At 57.5% G+C, this 21,108-nt stretch overlaps 1 protein-coding gene across 4 annotated transcripts; it reads right to left on the bottom strand.

Moving 5' to 3' along the window:
• Positions 1–315: 315 nt before the first annotated feature.
• ZMIZ2 (zinc finger MIZ-type containing 2) lies at positions 316–17,789 on the bottom strand. Of its 4 annotated transcripts, none has more exons than XM_045565218.1 (19): positions 17,709–17,789; positions 10,817–10,928; positions 10,579–10,693; positions 10,031–10,233; positions 9,609–9,792; positions 9,081–9,341; positions 8,652–8,831; positions 7,914–7,991; positions 7,558–7,726; positions 6,830–6,974; positions 6,544–6,754; positions 5,464–5,569; positions 5,035–5,192; positions 4,299–4,366; positions 3,827–3,895; positions 3,328–3,572; positions 2,573–2,742; positions 2,244–2,486; positions 316–1,470 (listed from the first exon to the last, which is right to left on the bottom strand). In XM_045565218.1, exons 2-19 carry the CDS (start codon positions 10,864–10,866, stop codon positions 1,363–1,365), a joined length of 2,763 nt encoding a protein of 920 aa, XP_045421174.1. In that variant the 5' UTR covers positions 10,867–10,928; positions 17,709–17,789; the 3' UTR covers positions 316–1,362. The 4 variants fall into 4 exon arrangements, with proteins under 4 accessions (XP_045421174.1, XP_045421175.1, XP_045421176.1 ...); XM_045565219.1 differs by lacking the exon at positions 17,709–17,789 and adding an exon at positions 17,355–17,436; XM_045565220.1 differs by lacking the exon at positions 17,709–17,789 and adding an exon at positions 11,345–11,407.
• Between the last annotated feature and the right edge of the window lie 3,319 nt (positions 17,790–21,108).

Below are 21,108 nucleotides of genomic sequence, written 5' to 3'. Positions count from 1 at the left end.
CCAGGGCACCCTCAGGGAAGGTGACATGGTGGCAAATATCTCTTCTGGGCAAGCCTGGGACGCTTCACAAAACAGCTCTCCTGTTGAAGCCAACTTGGAAAATTCCAGGGAAAGGGAAATTTACCATGGGGCAGAACAGCTGAGCCTTGGCTTGGAACATCCAGAGCTTGACCCGGGGCCTGAGAGCCACCCGAAGGTCAGCCTAGTCCACAGGGCCAACACAGGCCTTGTGGGCACAGACTCAACCTCCAGACAGGTTGCTGGCTCTGGGGGCAGACCGCAGCCCCTGGTGGCACAAAGGAGGGACTCGGCCAGGCCCACCAAGAGGGAGTCCTTTAATAGAGCTCAGCACAGACAGGAGACACGACGGGGCCCAAGGCACCCTGCTCACTCGGGCTGGGCCCTGAGCCAAGAGATGCAGTGGCTTCCTCCTGCCCCACCCGGGTGCGCCCGCAGGGTGGAGACGAGAGGTGGCTTTAAAAACACAGCTGTACTAATTCGTCACTTTCACGGAGAAGGGGAACTTGGGAGAGCAGCCCACTGGAGAGTTCTGACACAGAGCTGAGTCTGAGAGCCCACCCATCCCCGACGGGCCAAACCTTGCTGTCCCTCCCCGCGGGAGGTCCCTCCCTAAGCGGTCTACAGGCGGGAAGGAGCAGAACACACGGGGAAGCCCGGGGCTGTACAAGAACATGCTGACTTAAATAGCTTTCCCCTCCTTCCCAGCTGTTAGTGTTTCTACACTATGTACATTGTTGTGCTTTATAGCTCCCCGCCCCGCAGCCTCTGCCCAGAGCTCAGAGTGGGGAGAGGAACCCGACACCACCGCGGCTGTGCTGCCAGAGAGCTCCAGGCCCCCAGACGGCTGGTGTCCAGCGCGGTACCAAGAGCTGGGCTGCCGGGTACAGATGCTGTCGGTGCTGCGGGCCCAAGGGACAGAGCCAGCCCTGCCACACGGCTGGCTCTGCCTGGTCAAGGAGGAGTTGAAACAGGAGGGTCAACGCTGGACAAGATGCAGGCTAGGCGGGAGCAGGCAGGGGTGGAGGACCGAGGTGCAAGGCCATGAGATCGGGGCTGTGAGATGTGTGTGGACGCAGCTGGACAGGGCTGGGCAGGGGCAGCCCAGCAAACACCGTTCTGCGGCAGTGAGCCTGGTGGGCGGAGGGTGGTGAGGGCCACTGGCCTGGGCCCCTCCCTCTGAGCACAGGCTGCTTCTGGTTCAGGGGCAGGGTCGGCTCCAGGTGTGTGTTGGGGGGGAGCTTCAGGGAGGACCACCAGGTGTCCCATGGAGCTGGGCGTGAGGGGCAGGGCTGTGGTGACATCTGTGAGTGTGTCCCCGTCAGGCCAGGGGTTAACACAGGATCAGTTGTTCTCAAAGAGAGACAGCAGGTCATCATTGCTGTTTGTGGGGAGGTCAGGCGGGCCCAGGTAGGACAGTAGCTCGTCGGGGTTGGTCAGTTCTGGGAGCAGCTGAGGACAAAGCAGACTCCATTAGCAGCCATCCTGCCACCGCAGTGCATTCTGGCTCTGTCCCCAGGCCCAGTGGGGATGTTGAGCAGCCCCTCCCCCACCCCAGGCTGAGAGCATGCTGCCGCCTGGGGTCTCCCTGCAGGAGGCTGCCCTGGGACCAGGAAGAGCTCACGACACGCTGTGCGACACCCCCAGGAAACAGGGCGCCCGCCTGGGGTGAGCCAGCTGCTCTGTGCACTGGGGGTGCACAGGCCTGCAAGGGGATCCCCAACGTGATTCCCCAGGTGAATGCAGGTGGTAGAATTTCAAGCCCCTAAGATTTTCTGCTTTGAGCTGCTCTTTCTAATTTTTTCCATGTTGAACTTCAATGAGTTTCTATTATGGTCCAGGGACAGTCACTCTGTCTTTCATGCTCTGAGTCTGGACTCCCACACCACCTGTGAGTCAAGACACAGAGCTACTGAACAAACGGACAGGTCAGATCAGACTCTAGGACTGTGCTGTCAGCTTCCAGCCCGGTCTTTTCTGAGGGCTCCACTCAGGCCGGCCCCGGCATGCAGCCCCCAGGGCCAGGCCACTCACACCCACACACGTGGTACCTCGCCCCCTGCCCCCACAGCTACTCCAGGTACCCAATTTGTGAACCACAGAGTGGCTCTCCCTGCGGGGTCACTGTCCTCCCTTCTATAAAACTCATGGACCCTGGGGACAATGGACACACCACCTCCAGCCCTGGCTCCCATGCACTCCCCAGCTTAGGGCCTGGTACTCACGTCCAGAGCTGGCTCTGGGGCCTCCCCTGTCCCAGACATGCTGGGGGGCCCCATCACGCCTGTGGCAGGACTGAAGGCCAGCTCGCCGGTGGGCCCCAAGCTTGCTTGGCCCAGGGGCTGCCGGGGTGCTGGGGGAGGGTTTGGATGGTGTAGTTGGGGACCTGGAGGAGCCCCAAGGTTGGAGGTGTGCAGCCCTGGCGTCCCAGGATTGTGGGCAGGGTCCAGGTGACCAGCTGGTGCCATCTGAGGACAGAGAGGAACTTATTTAAACAGCCCCAGGGCCTCCACTGGGGAGACAGGCCCCCTTGGCCCCTCAGCATAGCACTGACCTGGCCTGGGAGGCAAGGAGCAGACTTCTCTGGAGTCAGGAGGCTGCTAGGAATGTCGGCCTGGTAGGAGATGGGGGGTGGCCCCGGGGTGAACTCAGCAAGGGTTGGGGTGCTGGGCGTGGTGGGTGGGAAAGACTCGGGGAAGGTCCCAGGTCCCAGGAAGCTGGAACCTGCAAGAGGAGAGTCAGGTCCTGGGTGAGGGCTGGGGAAGGCTGGTGGTGGCAGAGGTGCCAGGAGGGAGGCTGGCTGCGGTGCAGGTGGGACTTGGCAGCGCTCACCCACAAACAGCAGCAGCTTTTGTAGAAGTTGCTACTTGAAAAGGGACATTTCCTCTCATTGCTGCCAGGGGGAACTGGCCTTGGAACATTGCTAGGAGTGAAGGCCTCAGGAGTTACAGGAATAGGACCTGCCACAACCAAATGTGCCACACGTGCAGGCTGGGTCCCAGACGAGGGCCCCAGACAGGGCCAGTCTGTGGAGGTGTCCCAGCCAAGAGCCCCTTCAAACTGGGGGAAGGAAGGGCAGGCCCCAATGCCTGTTTCCTAGAGCCACGGTCAAGAATGTGCCCTCACCACCATGTCCCGAGGGCCGGACATGCAGGAGGACGGGTTCCTGTAGCATATCTTGGTTGAAAACATTTACAAAATAGGCGCATGGCCTCAGAGGGACTCTCTCAGGTGAGGAGACTGGTCTGGAGAAGACGAGTCACTTGCCCAGAGTCATCTGAGGTCCAAGGCTGGGCCCACTGTACTCACCCTGGCCGGGGTAGTCGCTGGGGGCAGGGGCTGAGGGGGGTTGCAGGGGGGCAAAGGGGGCCGCGCTGGGGCCCAGGGCGGCGATCATCTCCATCACACTGGGCATGAGCACGTGGGCAGGGCTCACGGTGCGGCAGCGCTTCAGCACCGGCCCGTCCGGCTCCTCCTTGATGTGCATGTCGGGCTTCACGGGCACCGGCTTCCAGCTGCATGTGGGGTCGATGGTGATCTCCTCGTAGTCGGAGCTGGGCAGGGACATAGGGGGGCAGGTCACCTGCTGCCCAGCTGCCTGCCCCACTCAAACACTCGCTGCCACCCAGGACCTTCCCTGCCCAGCACCAATGCTTGGGTAGGACACGATGCGTCTCTGGCCTGGAATCGAGCCCACTCTGTGGTAGAGGGAGGCTCGAAGGTGTCACTCGGAGGGGTGTCCCCCACCCCGTCCTGAGGCTGCCCTCTGGGGGCCACGCGTGCTGGGTCACGGGAGGAGGACACTTACTTCTGAATGTAAATCAGGATGCCCAGCATGTACTGGTCCACCTCCAGCCCCTCCAGCAACGCTGTCTTGCTGCAGAAAACACAGGGGACACAGCTCGGAAGCCCTGCCCAACCTCAGGCTGGGCACTGGCCTGGCATTTCTCAGCCCCATCATCACCTGCTTGAGGTGACCCTGCGCAAGGCAAGCCTGCATGAGGCAGCGGTGCAAGATGACCCTGTGTGTGAGGTGACTCCACACGAGGAGACTGTACAAGATGATCCTGAGTGAGGTGATCCTGCACCAGGTAATAGTACAAGGTGACCCTGTGCGAGGCCGCCTGTATGAGGTCTCTGCCCTCGACACTGTCCCAGTCTATGCTGTGACCTTTTCTACCAGGCTTGTCTATTTGGTGACACTTGTAAAGGTCTCACCCATGAAGCCTCTGAAGAAGCCTGGGGCCCTCCCCATCACGCGCTGCACCGCCGAGACTCACTTGCACACAGGGCACCGCCAGGTCCCTCGCTCACAGTTCAGCTGCAGGTACGACTCCAGGTCGAAGCACTGCAGAGACACAGGAGAGAGCGGTTCTCACTGTGGGGCAGGCGGGGAGATCTGGCCACGCTGTGATCCGTTTCCAGGAATGAGTGTCCTATGCACATGCATGTTTAAGACACACAACGTGCCAGGTTTTCACCGCAGCATCATTCTAACGGATCAAGACTGGAAAGGCCCAAGCAGCCCTCACCGGGGCTGGAATGCCACACGGCCAATGACAGAACTGGGCAGCTGTGCTGATGGGGAACCACTTCCATGCCGTTAAAAGAAAAAACTACAACGCACAGTGGTTGTACAGCAGCCACCACTACGTAGCCAGAGGCGGAGGGGTGTGCGTCTACTTATCCACACAGAGTGCTGCTGCAAAGACAGGAACTAACAGTGGCCACCCTTAGGGGTAGGGCAGGAAGAAGACTACACCCTGCACCGTATGACTTTTAAAACTGGAATCCCATGAATGCAGTAGTTAGGGAAAATGGTGATTATATTTAGAAGAATAAAAAGCCCAGTCTCAGGGGAGCTGGGTTCACCTGCCCCTCTGGCAGGCCTGCCCTGTCGGCCTGACAGCCGAGGCACTCCGAGTCCAAGCCTGTCCCAGAGGATGAGGCTCATGTGTCAGCTCAAAATACTTTAACGGCAGCAAATCCCGGCAAAGCTCTGCAGTGACCACACACCTGTATGTGGCGACAGTCGTGACCACGGGCAGGGAGCTGGATCCTGCGGAAGGTGATGGGGCACTTCAGGGACACCTTGATGGCAGTCTGCTCCACCCCGTCCTCTCCGTTGGGCCCAGGGGTGCCAGGGATGGTGCCACTGCTGAAGTTCCGCTTTACTGACATCAACAAGGGAAAGGACTTGAGTAAAGGGTCCCCAAGATGGGGAGGCTGTGAATGGCAAGGCCAACCAGGGACCTGCTCGATCCACGGCTCTGAGGGGTCACCTGGAGCTAACCCCTGCCCCCACTGCGGAGCCACCTGCCGGAGCAGATGTCCTTGTGTGACATGGGGAGGTGCCCACACGGACAGGAGCAGTGCCCAGCGTGGGCGTGGCCCCAGCAGGGGTGCGGGCTGGCTGTCTGCAGCTGGGGGGTGGGGGCCACTCACTCTTGGTGATGCAGTGCTCGGCCGGCAGGAGGCGCTTCTTGAGGAGGCCCTGCAGCACGGAGCGGACGGACGGGCGGTGCACTAACTGCAGCACGAAGAGGTGGGACTGCAACAAAACAGCAGGATGTCATGGGGGATGCAGGTGGGGGAACACGGGCAGGGGTGTGAGTGGCCAAGGGGTGCTGGGGGGAAAGGAGAAGTGGAGGGTGGGGGAAGGCTGACGGGTTGAGGGCAGGGTGGGTGGCGTGGGGTGGCGGATGTAGGCCGGGCCAGCCACACTCCTCAGTAGCTGGGTCCTGTCCTCCTCTGAGCGCAGACACCCAGGTAGGACACCGGCTGCCTCTTCCCAGGAGCCCAGGAGAGCTGGCCTCAGTGAGGTGGCCAGATGCTCCCACCCACTCCCAGCCACCTCTGCAGCCGTGCTGCACATCCTGCCTGCGCTTGCTGCTCAGCCCTTGCCTGTCCTCACCTCTCCGTCAACACACAATCACCTGAAGTCCCCATGAATGTGCCCCGCGTACACACCCACCGTTACCGCCGTTGGGTCTGCGTTCAAACCGCCCAAGCCCTCAGAGCGTGGGATCTGCGCTGTCCCCAGGGCCCTCACCACCAGGCTGACCAGCGGGACTCGTAAGCGGTTTCCTTCTCTCCCAGCCCAGGGCCTGCCTGCGATTCTGACGCTTCCTAGAACCGGGTGATGCCTGGTCCACTGGGGACTCTGAACTCCGTGAGCTTTCAGCACAGCTTGGTTGCTCTTACATAATTAATGTGAGCACCAAATCTAGTAAATTTGTTCTAACTGGAAAACAGCTGGGGTGTATTTAACTGGATCCCTTTTCTTAAAGGGCGAGGATAACAGATTAAAATGCAAACTACAAGGTGGCAATGAGGAGAATCATTTTTCTCAAAGGATAAAGCCCAGTCCTGCCCTGCCCCCCACCACAGGGGACACCAGGGCACAGCAGGCAGCAGGCAGTGGCAGGGTCTGAGGGTGGGGCACCTGGGCACCCCACCCACCCCTGCTTACTGGGCCCAACCCCTCCCCGGCCCCACCCGCCACAGACTGGCAGGGGCACGCACGCAGCAGCAGGCAGTGACGGTGATCTGGATGGTGTTGCGGCCCGGCTGGCACACGTGCTTCAGGTAGAGAGGCTTGTGTGAGGTCTTGTTGTCACCGCGCTCGATGGTGAGCGGTGTGGCGTTGACGCTGACCTGCACCGAGGCCGGCCAGTTGGTGTTCATCTGCCGGTCCTCGTGGTGGTAGCACTTGAACTGCAGCTCCAGGTCGGGCCTGCTCGGGAAGACGGCACTGAGAGTGCAGGAGGAGGCACGGGGGCACGCAGGGGCCGAGGGGGCCGGGGCTCACCTCAACATCAGGGTCTTGTAGACGGAGTCTCGGAGCTGGAAGACGTGGTTGCTCACAGCCAGGTTGTGCTGCAGGCGGAAGGGCTCGAGGACCACCCCATCCCGCACGGGGAAGGTCAGCCGCAGCTCATCGCAAGGGCCGCTTCCTGGGAGCAGAGCCCAAGCTGGCTGTGAGCTGGCTGCCCAGCCCAGAAGGTCTCATGGCCACTGGAGGACGCTGGCTGCCCCCCAGCTGCCCGTGATGCGGGGACCCTGGCACAGGCAGCCCCTCCTGCAGGGCACTGCTTGGCAGGCCTGAAGGTGCCCTGGGGCTGAGGCCGCGGGCAACATCTCTCCTAAGACCCTGAGCCAGCGTTCCCGATGTTCTGTCCTGCCTCAGCCTCCGGGACCAGTGTCCCCTAAACTATGACAGGGAAACATGAACCCAACCCAGACAGAAGATGTTTCTAGTGCTTTCAGAGAGACTGGGAGGCCAAGGTGTGCGTGTGGCTATTTTTCTAAAGAGAAGATCCACAGGCTCCAACATATTTGCAAAGAAGGCCACAAATAGAAAAAAAGAAGGCCAGGAACGAAATGATTTGTCTGTAAGATGGAATCTTTGGCTTTTCTTAGGAATCTGGCAGCCACCCCTTGGCCCCCAAGCTCCCTGCAAGACTCACTGGAGTCCCGGGATTCCCCATCCCCACCTGGCCTTGTCACCACTGTTGTCCCGAGAGTGGACGGACTCACCGGAGGGTGACGGGTGCAAGGAGCTGAGGCTGGGCTTGAGGTCGGGCAGGAAAGGAGACTTGACCTCCTGGCTTGGGGACATGTAGGGGACGCTGCTGCTGGGGGTCATAGGTGGTGTGGGGTTTCCCGGCAGAGGGGAACTGGGGTAGCCCGGGATGGAACGGGCAGGCTGTAGGGGTTAAGCACAAACAGTCAAGGCGGAATGGCAGGGTGGGTGGGGGTGGTGTCTGCTCACAGAGCACCCACTGGGAACCACGAGAACAGAGACAGGTAGGAGGCAGCCCCAAGGATGCCTGCCTGGGCACCCTCTCTCCGTGTGCCCACCCATGAGCCTCCCGGCCCACCAGGGCCCCTACCCCACTCAGGCTGGGCTGGCTGTAGCTGATGCTGCCCCCGTTGAAGCTGGCGCCCTGCCCGTTGAACTGCTCTGTGGGCTGCGGGAGAGAAAACCGCATGCGCCTGGGGCTCCAGCCTGCCCCCAGTTGGGCCCCCTGGACCTGACCCTGGAAGGCCACCGCACACAGGGTGCTGGTCTTTATGTTCTTCTTTACACACTCTCATATTTTCCAAATAATCAACAAGGAACACTGATGACTTCATAATGGAAAAAAATCACCACTACAGAGAAAGAAGCGGCCCCACACGTGGGAGGGGCTGAAAAGACACAGGTGCACTCAACCATCCCCCTCCTTCCCTCCAGCTGCAGCACCCCCGGCCCAGGCTCCCAGCGAGGTACACCCCACCCCCTGCCCCCGCGCCCAGACAGGGTGCATGGCCGGCAGTGAGGGCCTGTCCCCTCACTGGGCTTCTCTGCAGTGAGCAGAGGGAATGAGGACACTTTTCCGTAAAGGACATTCAGATGTCTCAGGTGCCTGCCTGCTGCTCCCTGCATTGAATCTCCACTGAGATACACGAATCTCACAGAGGTTCCTTTTGGAACGGGGCCTCCCACCCCAGGAGCAGCTCCTGCACTGGTTGGGAGCCCACCCCCCAGCCAGCCTGTTGCTCTTCAGGGCAGGACTGCCTCAAGGTCCCCTGCGTCCTGAAGCACTCGGCATGGGGCCCAGCACAGGGCCTGGAGGAGCCAGCCCTACCTTGTAGTGCAGTCCCGCGGGGCCGGGCGCGGACAGGGACTGGCCCATGCCCTGCTGCAGGGGCAGCCTGTGCCCGGGGTAGGAGGGGGAGGGGGCAGGGGGCTGCCCGGGGCCAGGCGCAAACTGGGCAGTGCTGGGTGCGTACTGGCCTCCTTGCAGGTACTGCTGCCCCGGATACACCTGAAGAAGAGGCAAACGCCCAGGGGAGAAAGGCATCAGGGGAGCAGCTCCAGCGGGAAAGCAGCGTCTCCTGCGCCGTGGGGTGGGGGGTGGGGACTTCCTGGTCCCCCTGGGAACTCTGCCATGGCCCTGTTGGGCACAGGTGGTTCTCTCTCACGTGCAGAAGCCTCCTCTTACCACAGCTCTGAAGGGTGCTTGGGTGAGGGAGTTGGCACTCAAGGCCCCAAGCAGGGTGACCTGGACACTCACCTCGGAGTAGGCTCTCTTGACCCCCTGTCGGGGCAGCGGCTGAGCCTGGGGAGGCCCAGGGTACCCGTGTTGGGGTAGGCGCTGCCCTGCATACAAGGGCGTCAGTCCTGCTGCCCGGGCGGGGTTCATGGCCATGGGGGAGAGGCCAGAGGGGCCCATCACCCCTCCCAAGCCAGTAGGGTTAATGCCAGGGGCAACACTGGGCCCCCGGGGACCTCCATGCTGCAAAAACTGGCTGTTAAAAGACTGTCCGGCCCCCATCTGGGAAGAGAAAAAAGAAAAATGGTCCAAGCCCCACCCATAAAAGGGCTCCAAAAGATGGGCACCCTGCCCACCCACCGCTGTGGGCACCAGGGCCCTATCCCAACAGACCCTCTCTCCCTCCCGCCCACCTTTCACTAGCCTCATGAGCCCCCGGCACATTCTGTGCTTGTCCCTGGCTCCCCACTGCCTCCCGGAGTGTCCCTCACGGTCCCCCGCATGCTGGCTGCTGAAAGGGAGGAGCTGGTGGAGGGGGTGTGGCCTCACCGCTCCGTACTGGCTCAGCTCCTGGCTTTGCTTCTCCTGGAGGGCAGCTACGGTGGCCGTGGCCGTGGCCGTGGCCGTGGCTGCAGCAGCAGCCACAGCAGCAGCAGCTGCTGCTTGCGTAAAATCGGTGGAAGGTCGTGTGGCATGTGAGGGGAGGCCCAGGCCCCCTGGGCCGCCTGCATACCTGCAAGAGACACAGAACTGCCACACTCTCTGCATGTGCTCCTGAGGGCTAGGACCATGCTCACCCCAGGGGCATGCAGCACCCATGGGGGAGCCCAGTCTTCCTAGACCCTCCACTGTGGCTGTTGGAGCCAGCGGAAACCACAGAGGCAATGTCCAGATGGCCCGTGTCACGGTTCTGAGGTGCCCACCACGTTGACTGCTCCTAGCACACCTGCGAGGTGAAGGAACCTGCTTACCCCGTGGTGAAGCCGGGGCCCCCGGGGTAGCCCCCACGGCCGTACACGCCTTGCTGCACGTAGCCCTTGCTGGCGCTGCCTTCGGCAAATGCCTGCTGTCCCAGGCACTGCGGGGAGGTCAAGGCCGAGCTGCCACCTGCCACTCCAGGCATCATGGAGCCTCCAGAGGGGCTCCCTGCAGGGCCCATGGGGTTCCCCAAAACCTATGAGGAAGCAGGAATCACCAAAGGGAAGCAGCTCTAAAGTGACGGAAACTAAGAGGCGGGCAAGTGTGGAGGGCGGCGGAGCCGCATGGGAAGGGGGGAAGCAGCTGCCCACAGGTCAGGTCAGGGTGGTCTGTGGAGGCCGGGAGAAGACAAAGGGATGTCCCACAGCAGGCGTGGAAGAGCCAGTGTCCCAGGACTTGGGAGGCTCAGGAGGCCCTCTCCTCATGCCTCCGCCTCCCTGTCCTCACCTCTTGGCCACCTTGTCTCTCTTGAGCTCTAGGAAGGTACTAAGCGCTGCCGAGGCTCTGGCTGCTCAGGGGTGGGGCCCAGATGGGGGCTCACCTGGCTCTGTGTTGCGTTGCCGACTCCCCACACGGTAGTGACCACGGACAGCGATCCAGCTGGCTGAGTGGCACTTTGTTGCCAAGGCACAGACTCATATGCAAATGAACCATCACTACAGGGAGAGGGGCCGGTGAGGCCTGGGTCAGGAGGCCACAGGTGCCTGAAAGCCCAGGACCTTCCAGAAACACCACCCCACCCAAGGCCTGAGGGGGCAGGCAGAGGAGCCCACACTCACCCGTGTGGTGTGGGGGGCAGGGCAGGTTTCATGGGGTTCATGGAGTTCATTGGCGACAGAGCAGCCTACAGGCCAGGTCTGACTGTGCTTATCTGGGACTCAGCTGCTCTGGCTGCCAGACAGAAGGGAAAGGATGTTAGCTGAGATGCAGCCAGGAGCCCCTTTCAGTAGGGTGCAGGGAGCCCAGGGCTACCAGGCCCCACCCCTTCCTCTGCAAGGGACCTCTGGGCTCCGATGGAGGGCCGGGCAGTGGAGCCGGCTGCCCTGCAGACCCAGTCCAGAAGCCGGCATGAACCCTTTCTGACCCAGGCCTTGCTGTTCAGAGCCCCTGGCTCAACCCTGGAAACAGACTTCCTGATCCCAAATACTTTCCACATGCTCCCTCCCACACCAAGGCCTAGATGTCCACAGAAAACCAGGGAGAACCCTGGCAGCCCCATGGCACCTGGTTGCCAAGACCCCTCAATAGGTCCTAGGGGAGGATAGAGGGCCAGCGGGAGGGACACCCCTGCTTGAGGTCTTGCCTACCCTGTATGGTCCAGGTAGCTGGGGACGGGCGTAGGTGGCTCTGGAGGCCAGGGGCCAGGAAGACCAAGAGGGGGAGTGCAGGGGTGTGGCGACCCCCCCCCAGCCTGGCCTGGAGGAGGGGCATGAGGGGCAGCACCCCAGGCCCCGCTGGCAGCCCTTCCCTCCAAGAGGACAGCTCCTGAGGGGGGAAGGGCTCCAGATCAGGGAGAATGCAGAACTGGCCTACACCCCACCAAGGGGGGAGCTGCCTGCGGCTGACGTGGACATAGGAGCCAGGCAGGCAGACCTGTCCCCACAGGCCTACTGGTGACACCCTCAGTGAGTTCTCAACAGGGCAGGGACACACACACAGCACAATAGGTGGAGTATGGACACCCGCAGACATGGCAAGGGTACGTGACCTGTCCAGTCTTTATAATGGGAGGGGGGCACTGAACCAACTCTGTAAACTGGGGCTGGGTGGACACTGGGGCGTCCCCAGGATAGGGCAGCAGAGGGTGGTGGATCAGGACAGAATGCAGCAGGTGCATGCTCGTGGCACCAGCTGCTGACACCATGGACTCCCACCCACCATGCTGGGTTTGATCTCTCCATTTGGTACATGACCGTAGAAGTGACCACACCTCCAGGCTGCTTCTGAGTGTCACCATGCCCTCCAATACTGCCACAAGCAAGCCCCATATGGAAGTGGGCCCAGACATCTCCTGGGGCCCTGCCCCTGGGCTGTCCCCTCAGAGCCCACTGGCATTGCTTTAGGTCCTGATGCCCCCAGGGCCACCTTCGGCGCCCATCTCTGCCTGGTCTGAACAGAGAGGCACACTGGCTGCAGCACAGGCCAAGCGGTGGGTGTATGAGGCCATTTCTGCTGGTTCTCAGGAGTCCCCAGGGGAGGCCAAGGCACATTCTGTTCTGGACGGCCCTGCCTCTTAGGGGCTGCAAGGCTGACACACACACAGATACGACACTTGAGCCATGCTGACCTCTGGTGCTTCCATCCTGCCACCGCAGCCCTCACAAGGGTAGCCCCAGCACCCACCTAACTCCAAGGCTGACGTTCCTGTGTGCCAACCAGGAGCCTCACCGATAGTTCAACACCCACGGACATGGGAACAGCCTCATTCCCTCTGCAAATACAGACCCAGGGGCTCTGCAGAGTGAGCCATGCCCAGAGCCCCAGAGCAGGCGGGAGGTAGAGCTCTTCCACTGGACCTTCCCACCACTGGAAGGGGTCTGGGCTTCCGAACACCCTTAGGGCAGGCTAGTCTAGTCTCCTCCCCCAGAGCAGGTCCTGCTTGAGAAGCAGAGGCCAGAAAAAGCAGGGACTGATGGCTTGGGGCACCTGGACTCTGGGCAGAGACAGGCCTGGGAGCCAAGACGGCCCAGCAGGGCAAGGGAAGGCTGGCAACCCCAGTCCCACTGCCTGACTCTGGGATGGGGCCGCTGGTGGGTAGGGGGTCCTGCTAACAGCCAGAAATTCCTCCCCAGACCTGCTAGGTGGGGTCTGGGGCAGCCAGGCATGGGTTTCGGGACTTAGAAGACAGATACAATAATCAAAACTGTGTGGTATTGACAGACGGACAGACTGTGGGCCAAGAGAAGAGACTAGAGAACCTGAAGGAGACCCACACAAATACTGATGTCTGACAAGGACGCAAAAGTAATTCAGCAGAGGAAGGACTGCCTTTCTGACAAATGATATTGGAACAACTGGACATCTGCAGGCTAAAAAAAGAGAAAAAAATATCTAAACTTCACACTTTATATAGAAGGTAGCCCAAAATGGCTTACAGAGTTAAATGTAAAACATAAAACTATGAAATGTTTAGGAGTCTGAGTGTGATGGCTCACACCTGTAATCCCTTTGGGAGGCCTAGGCAGGAGGATCACGTGAGGCCAGGAGTTTGAGACCAGCCTGGGCAACACAGTGAGACAATGTCACTACAAAAAATTAAAAAAAAATTAGTCGAGTGTGGTGGTGCATGCCTGTACTCCCTGATAGTTGGGAGGCTGAGGCAGGAGGATCGCTTGAGGCCAGGAGTTCGAGGCTGCAGTGAGCTACAAAAAAAGGAGAAAGAACTCTTTGTTTGGCCAAATTCCGAAAGATCCTATGTATTTTCATAAACTTTTTTTTTCTTTTTAAGAGACAGGGTCCTGCTCTGTTGCCCAGGGTGGAGTGCAGGGGTGCGATCGTAGCTCACCATAACCTTGACCTCCTGGCCTCAAGCAATCCTCCCACAGCACTGGGATTACAAGTGTGACCCACCTCGCTTGGCCCAGGCAAAGAGTTCTTAGACTTGATACCAAAAACATGATCCATAAAAGAAAAAAAGCTGATAAACTGGACTTCATCAAAATTAAAAATTTTTCCTCTACAAAAGACCCTGCTGAGAAGACGAAAAGATAAGCTATAGGCCAGGAGAAATATTTGCAAATCACATACCCAACGAAGGAGTAGTATTTAGAAAAATAAAAAAAACTGAATTAGAAAATAAGCACAAAACATGAAGAGACACTTCACCAAAGAGAATATACAGATGGAAAATAAGCATATGAAAAGATGTTCAGCATCACTCGTCAGGAGGGAAATGCAAATTAAAACCACAATGAGATTATCACTACACATCTATCAGAATGGCTAAAATTAAAAATAGTGACATCACTAAATGCTGGCAAGGAGAAACTGGATCTCTCACACGTCGCTGGTGGGAATGCAAAATGTACAGCCACTCTGGAAAACAGTACAGCCATTTCTTATAGAATTTAGCATGCAGCTACCACACTACCACCCGACAGCTGCACTCTTGAGCATTTATCTCAGAGAAATGAAAACTATGTTCACATAAAAACCTGTACATGAATGTTTATACCTGCTTTATTCGTAAAGGCCAAAGAATGGAAACAGCCTAGATGTCCTTCGATAGATGAATCGTTAAACCAACTGTGGTACATCCATAGCCTGGATGCAATAAAAAGGAGCAAACTGCTAAGACATGCAACAACCTGGATGGATCTCCAGGGAATTATGCTGAGTGGAAAAGGCCAATCCTAAAAGACGGTATGATTCCCTTTATTTGGCATTCTTAACACACCAAAATTAGGGAAATGGAGAACAGATTAGTGGATGCCAGGGGTTAAATGTCAGAAGAGGAGAGAAAGGCACTAATCTCTCCTCCATTTCTGTAATTTTGGCAGGAGGGAGGTGGGTGTGAATATGAGAAGGCAACAAGACAGAGCCTCTTGACTGTATCAATGCAGTGTCCTGGTGTGATACTGTTACTACAGTTTTGCAAGATGTTACCATTGGAGGAACTGGGAAAAGGATACAAGGGACCTCTCTGTGTTACTGCCTACAACTGCATAGGAATCTCCAATTAGCTCAAAATAAAAAGTTGAATTACAAAACAACTACCAGCAACAGCCCTCTTTCTCTTCTCAGACCTGCCGTGACAGTCTTTTCCCACCAGAAGGCTGGCTGGGTTGGCCTGGCCCATTCTGCTATACCAAGAAACAAAGGAAGGGAATCAGGAAGGCAGGCAGACAACCCCCTAACCCCCAGGTCAGAGGACTTGAAGGGCAGGCGGTGTTCCAGGCAGAACTGCCTCATTTCAGGTCACCTAGGGCAGCAGCTCCCCAACTTCACACATCAGAATCAGCCAGTGAACTGCTGACAACAGGCAGCCCAGCCCCAACCCAAGTCAGCCGATGGGCTGGGGCCTAAGCCTTGCATTTCTACCAAGTTTGCAGATGCTGCTGCTGGTCCAGGGACCACAGTTTGAGAGCTTCAGATGTAGGAAATGCAGAGAGCTGGGGAGAAGGGAGACAGGGCAGGAGGAGGGAGGGGAGCCCACAGCAGCCTCCTTTGTCACATGGGCCTGGGGAATTCCACCCTGATGCTTCTCTGCTGTGGACAAACCACAAACATTTCCAGTTCCCCCAAGCTCACTCCTCACTGCACAGGGGATTTCCTACCAAGCTCTGGTCTCCTTTCTGAGGGCAAGGCTCTCAGCTTCCACTCCCCAGGTCTAGCATCCTTGACCCTGCGCTCCTGACCACAGGGAGGCATTCTGTGGGTACAGACCCTCCTCCCACCTCCTGGCTCTGAGGCAGGGCTGGGAAGAAACCCAGGGCCCAGATCCCAGACTGTGCAAGGCCCATGCCCATCTGGGAGCTTCCTGCCTGGAGCTCTCCCTGTACCCCAACTCTAGCTGGAAGCCAGGACCCCTTGACAGAACAGCTCTGGCATGAGGTCAGTCTAGAAGGCCACACAGCGCTATGGGGGTCAGGTCATATCTTCCTCCAGAAACAGCTACAGAGAACTTCCCCAGCTGTCCCAGAGCAGTTGCACCCCCAAGTCTCCTGGTCAACCTGAGCTGCACACCACTGCCACCTCTCTGCCTGCCTGGTCACTAGGAGCAGGACCAGCAAGTGGGGCAGACTCCAGGAGGGCAGCCCTACAGGAGGCAACCTTTCTCAACAAGTCACAAATCGGGACTCACTGTCTCCAAGGATGCGGGGTCAGGCCCCAACCCAAGGGAAGTTGGGGTCAGAGTCTCAGAGAAGTGATGGCTCAGGAGTGGGGCAGGAGCGGGATCCTTGGTACGAAAAGGTGCGTTGCTCACGTGCACAGGTGGCTATAAGTCCTTGCCCCCTCTACCTGTGAGGCCACAACACTGACCAGCCTAAGTGAGGGGCTAAGTTAGGATGCTGGCGTTCATCAAAAAGTCCAGGAATAAGCAATGGCCTGCAGGTGGAATATTTCAGCTGAAGGGACAACTCTAACCTGGCCTCAGTTTATAGTATATAAGATGGGTATCTGGTGACACACTAGGACTGAGAACAGGTGACCGCCTTCATGTCATCAGGCCTTGGAGATCAGTCCCAATAATCAGGATGCTCCCCAAATACTGGGTCTGTCCTTTAGAAGTCTACACCTGCAATTCTCTCACCTGCTTCTTCTCCTCATTCATACTTCCAGTCTGCACCCACCCCCGGGCATGACAAGGGCCTTGAGGTCAGTACAGCTGGGTGAAGTCAAAATTCCCTCGCTTGTCCTGTTTCCACTCTTGAGGCTCAGGACTCGGTGTGAGTCTATTTTATCCATATCCATCATGGTCTTAAACCAAGTCACATGTTCTGTATGTGTCCCTGTGAAATCTTCTGTGACGATGACACAAATGACTTAAAGACACCACCACGGATGTTCTGTAACTACTGGAAAGAGGGTACCCAGAGAAGAAGAGGGGACACAGCATTGATGGGCAGGGAAGGTCCAAGGCAGAGTGTCCCCACTGGGCACAGGGGTGGCGGTGCTGGTGTCAGAGCAGGTGGAGAGGTAAACAAGGCACCAGGTGGGGGGGACAGGGCACCAGGGAAGACAAGGCACCCCGGGGGAGGACAAGGCATCCCCACGCCTGAGCTTCCAAACCAGCTATGTCTGGTTTGGAAAGAGGTATCCCCATCAAACCCACGGCTGGAGACTAACAGGTCAGCGTCGTCCAGCCAGGGAGCGACGCGGCTCCTGGGGCCAGTGATGGCTTCCGCGGGCCCCCACATCACCCTGCTGCTGGTGGGCAAGTAAGCGGGAGCGGAGGGGCGCACGGTGAAGGTGAGACCGTCTGGCCCCAGAGCGAGGAACCGCCAGGTGGGGGCAAAGGCCCGGCCAGCCTCCACCGCTCAGGAGGACCTCGAGGGCCGCTTACACGCCTCGGTCAGCCCGCAACAAAGGCCCAGGGGAGGGGTGGGAAGACCTCGACACCCACGGGGCCGTGTCTGCCAGAGACCACGACGCACGCGTGGCAGGTACTGGCAGGTGGGCGGCAGAGCCCCCGGCCCCAGCCCGGCCGCAAAGCCCGCCGTGGGCGCCGCAGTGGGACAGGGGCATCCCGGGGGACAGGTCGCACCTGCTCGCCCGCACCCGCTCGCCCGCACCTGCCGCACCTGCCCACCCCCGCCGCCCCGCACCTGCCCGCGGGCAGCGTTGCCAGGCACCACCTCCCAGGACCCCGCTCACCTCCGCCCGGCCCGGCCCGGCCCCTCGCCGCGGCGGCCCTCGACCCGCGCCGCTCCATGCGCTCAGCCCGCCCTCCGCGCCGCCCGCCGCCCCGGGGCCGCCCGCGCCATCGCGCCGCCGCCCGCTCCGAGGGCACAATGGAGCCGCCGCCGCGCCGCTCATGCATATGCATGACGCCGCGCCGCCGGCCCCGCCTCCAAGACCAGAGCAGCGGAGCCCCGAGCTGGCGCTCGGGGCAGGGGGAGCCGCAGGCCCGCACCGCCAAGGGCGGCGGGGTGGAGCCGGGGCTGCCGGCAGCCGGACGGTCGGGAGATGCGGCCTGACCGCGACCTGCGCCCCACGCCCCCTCCACACCTTTCCGAACGCGGCGTCGGCGGAGCCACCGCGCGCTTCCTGCTAGCTGTCCGCCAAGGCGGGGCGGAGCGGAGCTGGGCGGAGTAGGCGGGGCCAGGGCGGGGCGGGCCCGGGAAGAGGCGGGGCCACGGGGGCGGGGCCGAGCGGACACTGAGCGGGGGCTGAGCGGGGACCGGGGCCGGGACGCCCGTGCGAGGCCCGGCGGAGGTGGCCGGGTCTGGACACTCACGCGGGACCGGGCGGAGGAGTCACCCTCCCCGGCTCTGCCCAGCCCGCAGCTGCTTCGCTCTCGGACCCCGCTGGTGGTGTCGTCGCTGCCTCCTGGGGAGTCCTTTGCCCCAGCCTGGTGGGCCGAGTCACGGCAGGGAGGCTGAGACTGAGGCTGCCGTTTAGGGAAGGGGGTCTCCATAGGTACTAAAGTGGCCCCTCGTTGAAACGGAAAGCCAGACTTAACCTAACAAGCTGAGTTCTCGCTTCCCAGAGGTCCGCCTCCTGAAAACTCTTAAAGTCACTACTGAGCTCTTCTAGCCAGATGAAACAGCCTGGGTGTCGCCTGGGCTCGGGTGCAATGGCATGATCATAGCTCACTGCAGCCTCAAATTACTGGGCCCAAGGAATCCTCCTGCCTCGGCCTCCCGAGTAGCTGAGACTAATTTTTTTTTATTGTGGTAAAATACATATAACATAAAATTTACTATCTTTACCATTTTCAAGTACATGCACATTGTTTTGCAACCATCACCATCAGCCAGCTCCAGAACTTTTTCATCTTCCCAAATTGAAACTCCATATCCGTTAAACACTAACTCCCCATTCTCTTCTCCCTCCAGCCCCTGGCAACCACCACTCCACTTTCTGTCTCTGTGAATCTGACTACTCTAGGGACCTCAGGTAAGTGGAATCATACAGGATTTATCTCTTTGTGACTGCCTTATTTCAGTTAGCATAATGTCCTCAAGGTCCATCCATGTTGTAGCTGTGTCAGAATTTCCTTACTTTCTATGGCTGGATAATATTCCATTGTGTGCGTATACCACATTTACCCTGTCCATTCATCAGTTAATGGACACTTCACAATTTCTGACCTCGCTGAAATTTCTTCCCTGAAGGCTGTGCCTGAATTCTGTGCTCTGTTTCTTTCAGGAATCGTTAGTTCATTGAGCGAATGTAGCAGGCTTGTGGCATGACAGTCACCTGTCTGGGCTCTGTGGACACTGGTCTGTGCCCAGGGACCACGACAGTGAGGCCCCTCCACCCTTGGAACATGCATGCTAGAGGGGACAAACAAAAGGAAATGACTCAACAGGTAACAATGTGTCCATCAGGGAGAGCGTTAAGAAGAAAAATAAAGCAAGACCAGAGGATGGGGGGTGATGGGAATGAGGGAAAAATTCTCTGGGGAACTGGTCCTGAAGAAGAGACCTGAATGCAGGGGGACGAGGGCCCCAGGGGACGCTGACTCTTCCTCTGTCTCGGAAGAGGCTGTGTGTTTGCCCGGGTTGCAGGCAGGTTCACAGAGGAGGCCAGAAGGGGCCACACCAAGGGTCCTGGGTGTCCCCAGTACAGGCAGCTCTGTCACCCCCACCTACTTCAGCAACTCCTGCCTGACACCCCTGGGAGGTACTGTCTGGTGTCCACACCTTTCTAGAGAGTGTTTTCATTTTTTACCTTTTGAATTGTTAGGAAAGTCTTCCTTATTTACTAGAAAATCTGCCTTTTTGAAGCCTTCCCTCTAAAATGGCATAAAATAAGAATCCCCACTTCCCTATTTGACAGCTCTTCAAATATTAGAAGAAACTTGTCATTCCCCACTAGTCATCTGTTAGAGAACGAATGTGCCCAGTTCCTTAAGTGTTAACGGTAACATGATTTCCAGACCCCATACCAACTGGCCACTGTCCTTTAGACAGGCACCAGTTAGACAATATCCCTTTTAAAATGTGACACCAGGAAGGGAACCTAATATCCTAAATGTAGTCAACTTAGCACAGCGTCCTGGGGCTCCTGCAAGTTGACACTCTCCAAAGGTCATTGTGCCCTAAACCTGAATTTGGTTTTTAACCAGTATCCCTCGTTATTATGGCTGGCTGCTAAGCATGCATAGTTTTACCTATTCTCCATTGCAAAGCTAAACAGTTGTTGCTGCTTCTCTGCATATAAGTAACATATTCTCCTTGTGGAAAACACAGAGAAATATTCAAAATAAATTAAAACCTTTCACTGAATGTTCAGAGATAGTCCTTGTTAATTGTTTGTTCTATTTTCTTCCAGATGGTTCTCTCTGCATATCTTTATGTTGTAGAGATTATGCCTATATATGATTTTTGCATTCTTATTTTTTCACATTATCAACATAAACATTTCCTTTCTTATAAGCATCATCTGTAATCCTCATAAAATAAATACTTCAATGATTTATTTACAAGGACGTTTGTTGTGACATTATCTGTGATACTGAAAAACTAGACATACACTGTATTCATCCATTCAACAAATTTTTGTTGAACTTATATTGTATACCAGACACTCCATTCTCAGTGCTGGAAATATGGCAGTGAGAAATGCAGAAATCCTCACTGCTGTGGAGCTTCTGTTAAGCTAACAGTTGAATCCTAGTAGGTGATAGTTAAGTAGAACACACCCATAAGGTGGAGTCTACACAGCACCCAAAATCATGTTTTTTAAGAATATTTAATGGTATGAGAAGACATTCACAATTTGCTAAATGAAAACAGGATACAAAGTTGTATGATGCCAACATGTTCATTTCTAAAGAAGCATGTTTGGAGTATACAGTCTTCACACAAGCCTCTAATTCATTACAAGGGGAGAAAAGAACCTTTATAATAATGGCATTGGTCAGACACCACCTTAACCAAATGACCAAAGTCAACACCATCAAGAGCATGACCAGGCAGCATCCTGTTTGCCGATGTGATGCTCAGAAAGAGGACATAGAATCCCCTGCGTGGAAGTTGCAGCTGGGAATGTTCAATCTGAATCTGGTCATGAGAAAACAACCAGGTGAACCCAGACAGAAGCTCAGTCTCCAGAACCGACCCAGAGCACATCAGGCCTGGGGACATGTCTAGAGTAGGGAGACTAGAGACATAGGAGAAGTAAATGACACAACTAGACTGGGTGGGGAGGCATTGTTGAGATGATTGGGAAAATTTGATTATGGGCTAGAGATTAGATAATATTATAACATTGAATGGCTGTTAAATAACCACACTGGGGACATGGGAGAATGCCCTTGCTCTTAGGAGATTGTCAAAGGGAAGCATTTCCAGATGGAGGGTCATGGGTTGGCAATTAAGATTCACAAAGTTAAACCAAAACTACAAAGAGAGAGACTGTGTGTGTGTGTGTGTGTGTGTGTGTGTGTGTGTGTGTGTGT

Source organism: Lemur catta, chromosome 11, assembly GCF_020740605.2.
Source record: "Lemur catta isolate mLemCat1 chromosome 11, mLemCat1.pri, whole genome shotgun sequence".
Lineage (NCBI taxonomy): Eukaryota > Metazoa > Chordata > Mammalia > Primates > Lemuridae > Lemur > Lemur catta.
This window is presented reverse-complemented; position numbering and strand designations above follow the sequence as displayed.

Bases quoted from the DNA above. Each gene is read 5' to 3' on its own strand.
- ZMIZ2 (XM_045565218.1), bottom strand. From the start codon at position 10,866: ATGAACTCCATGAACCCCATGAAACCTGCCCTGCCCCCCACACCACAC. The intron at 9,342-9,608 runs GTGAGGCCACAC...TTCTCTTCCCAG, and splicing joins AGCTGAGCCAGTACGGAGCG to ATGGGGGCCGGACAGTCTTT. The intron at 5,193-5,463 runs GTGAGTGGCCCC...TGTTGATGTCAG, and splicing joins CGAGCACTGCATCACCAAGA to TAAAGCGGAACTTCAGCAGT.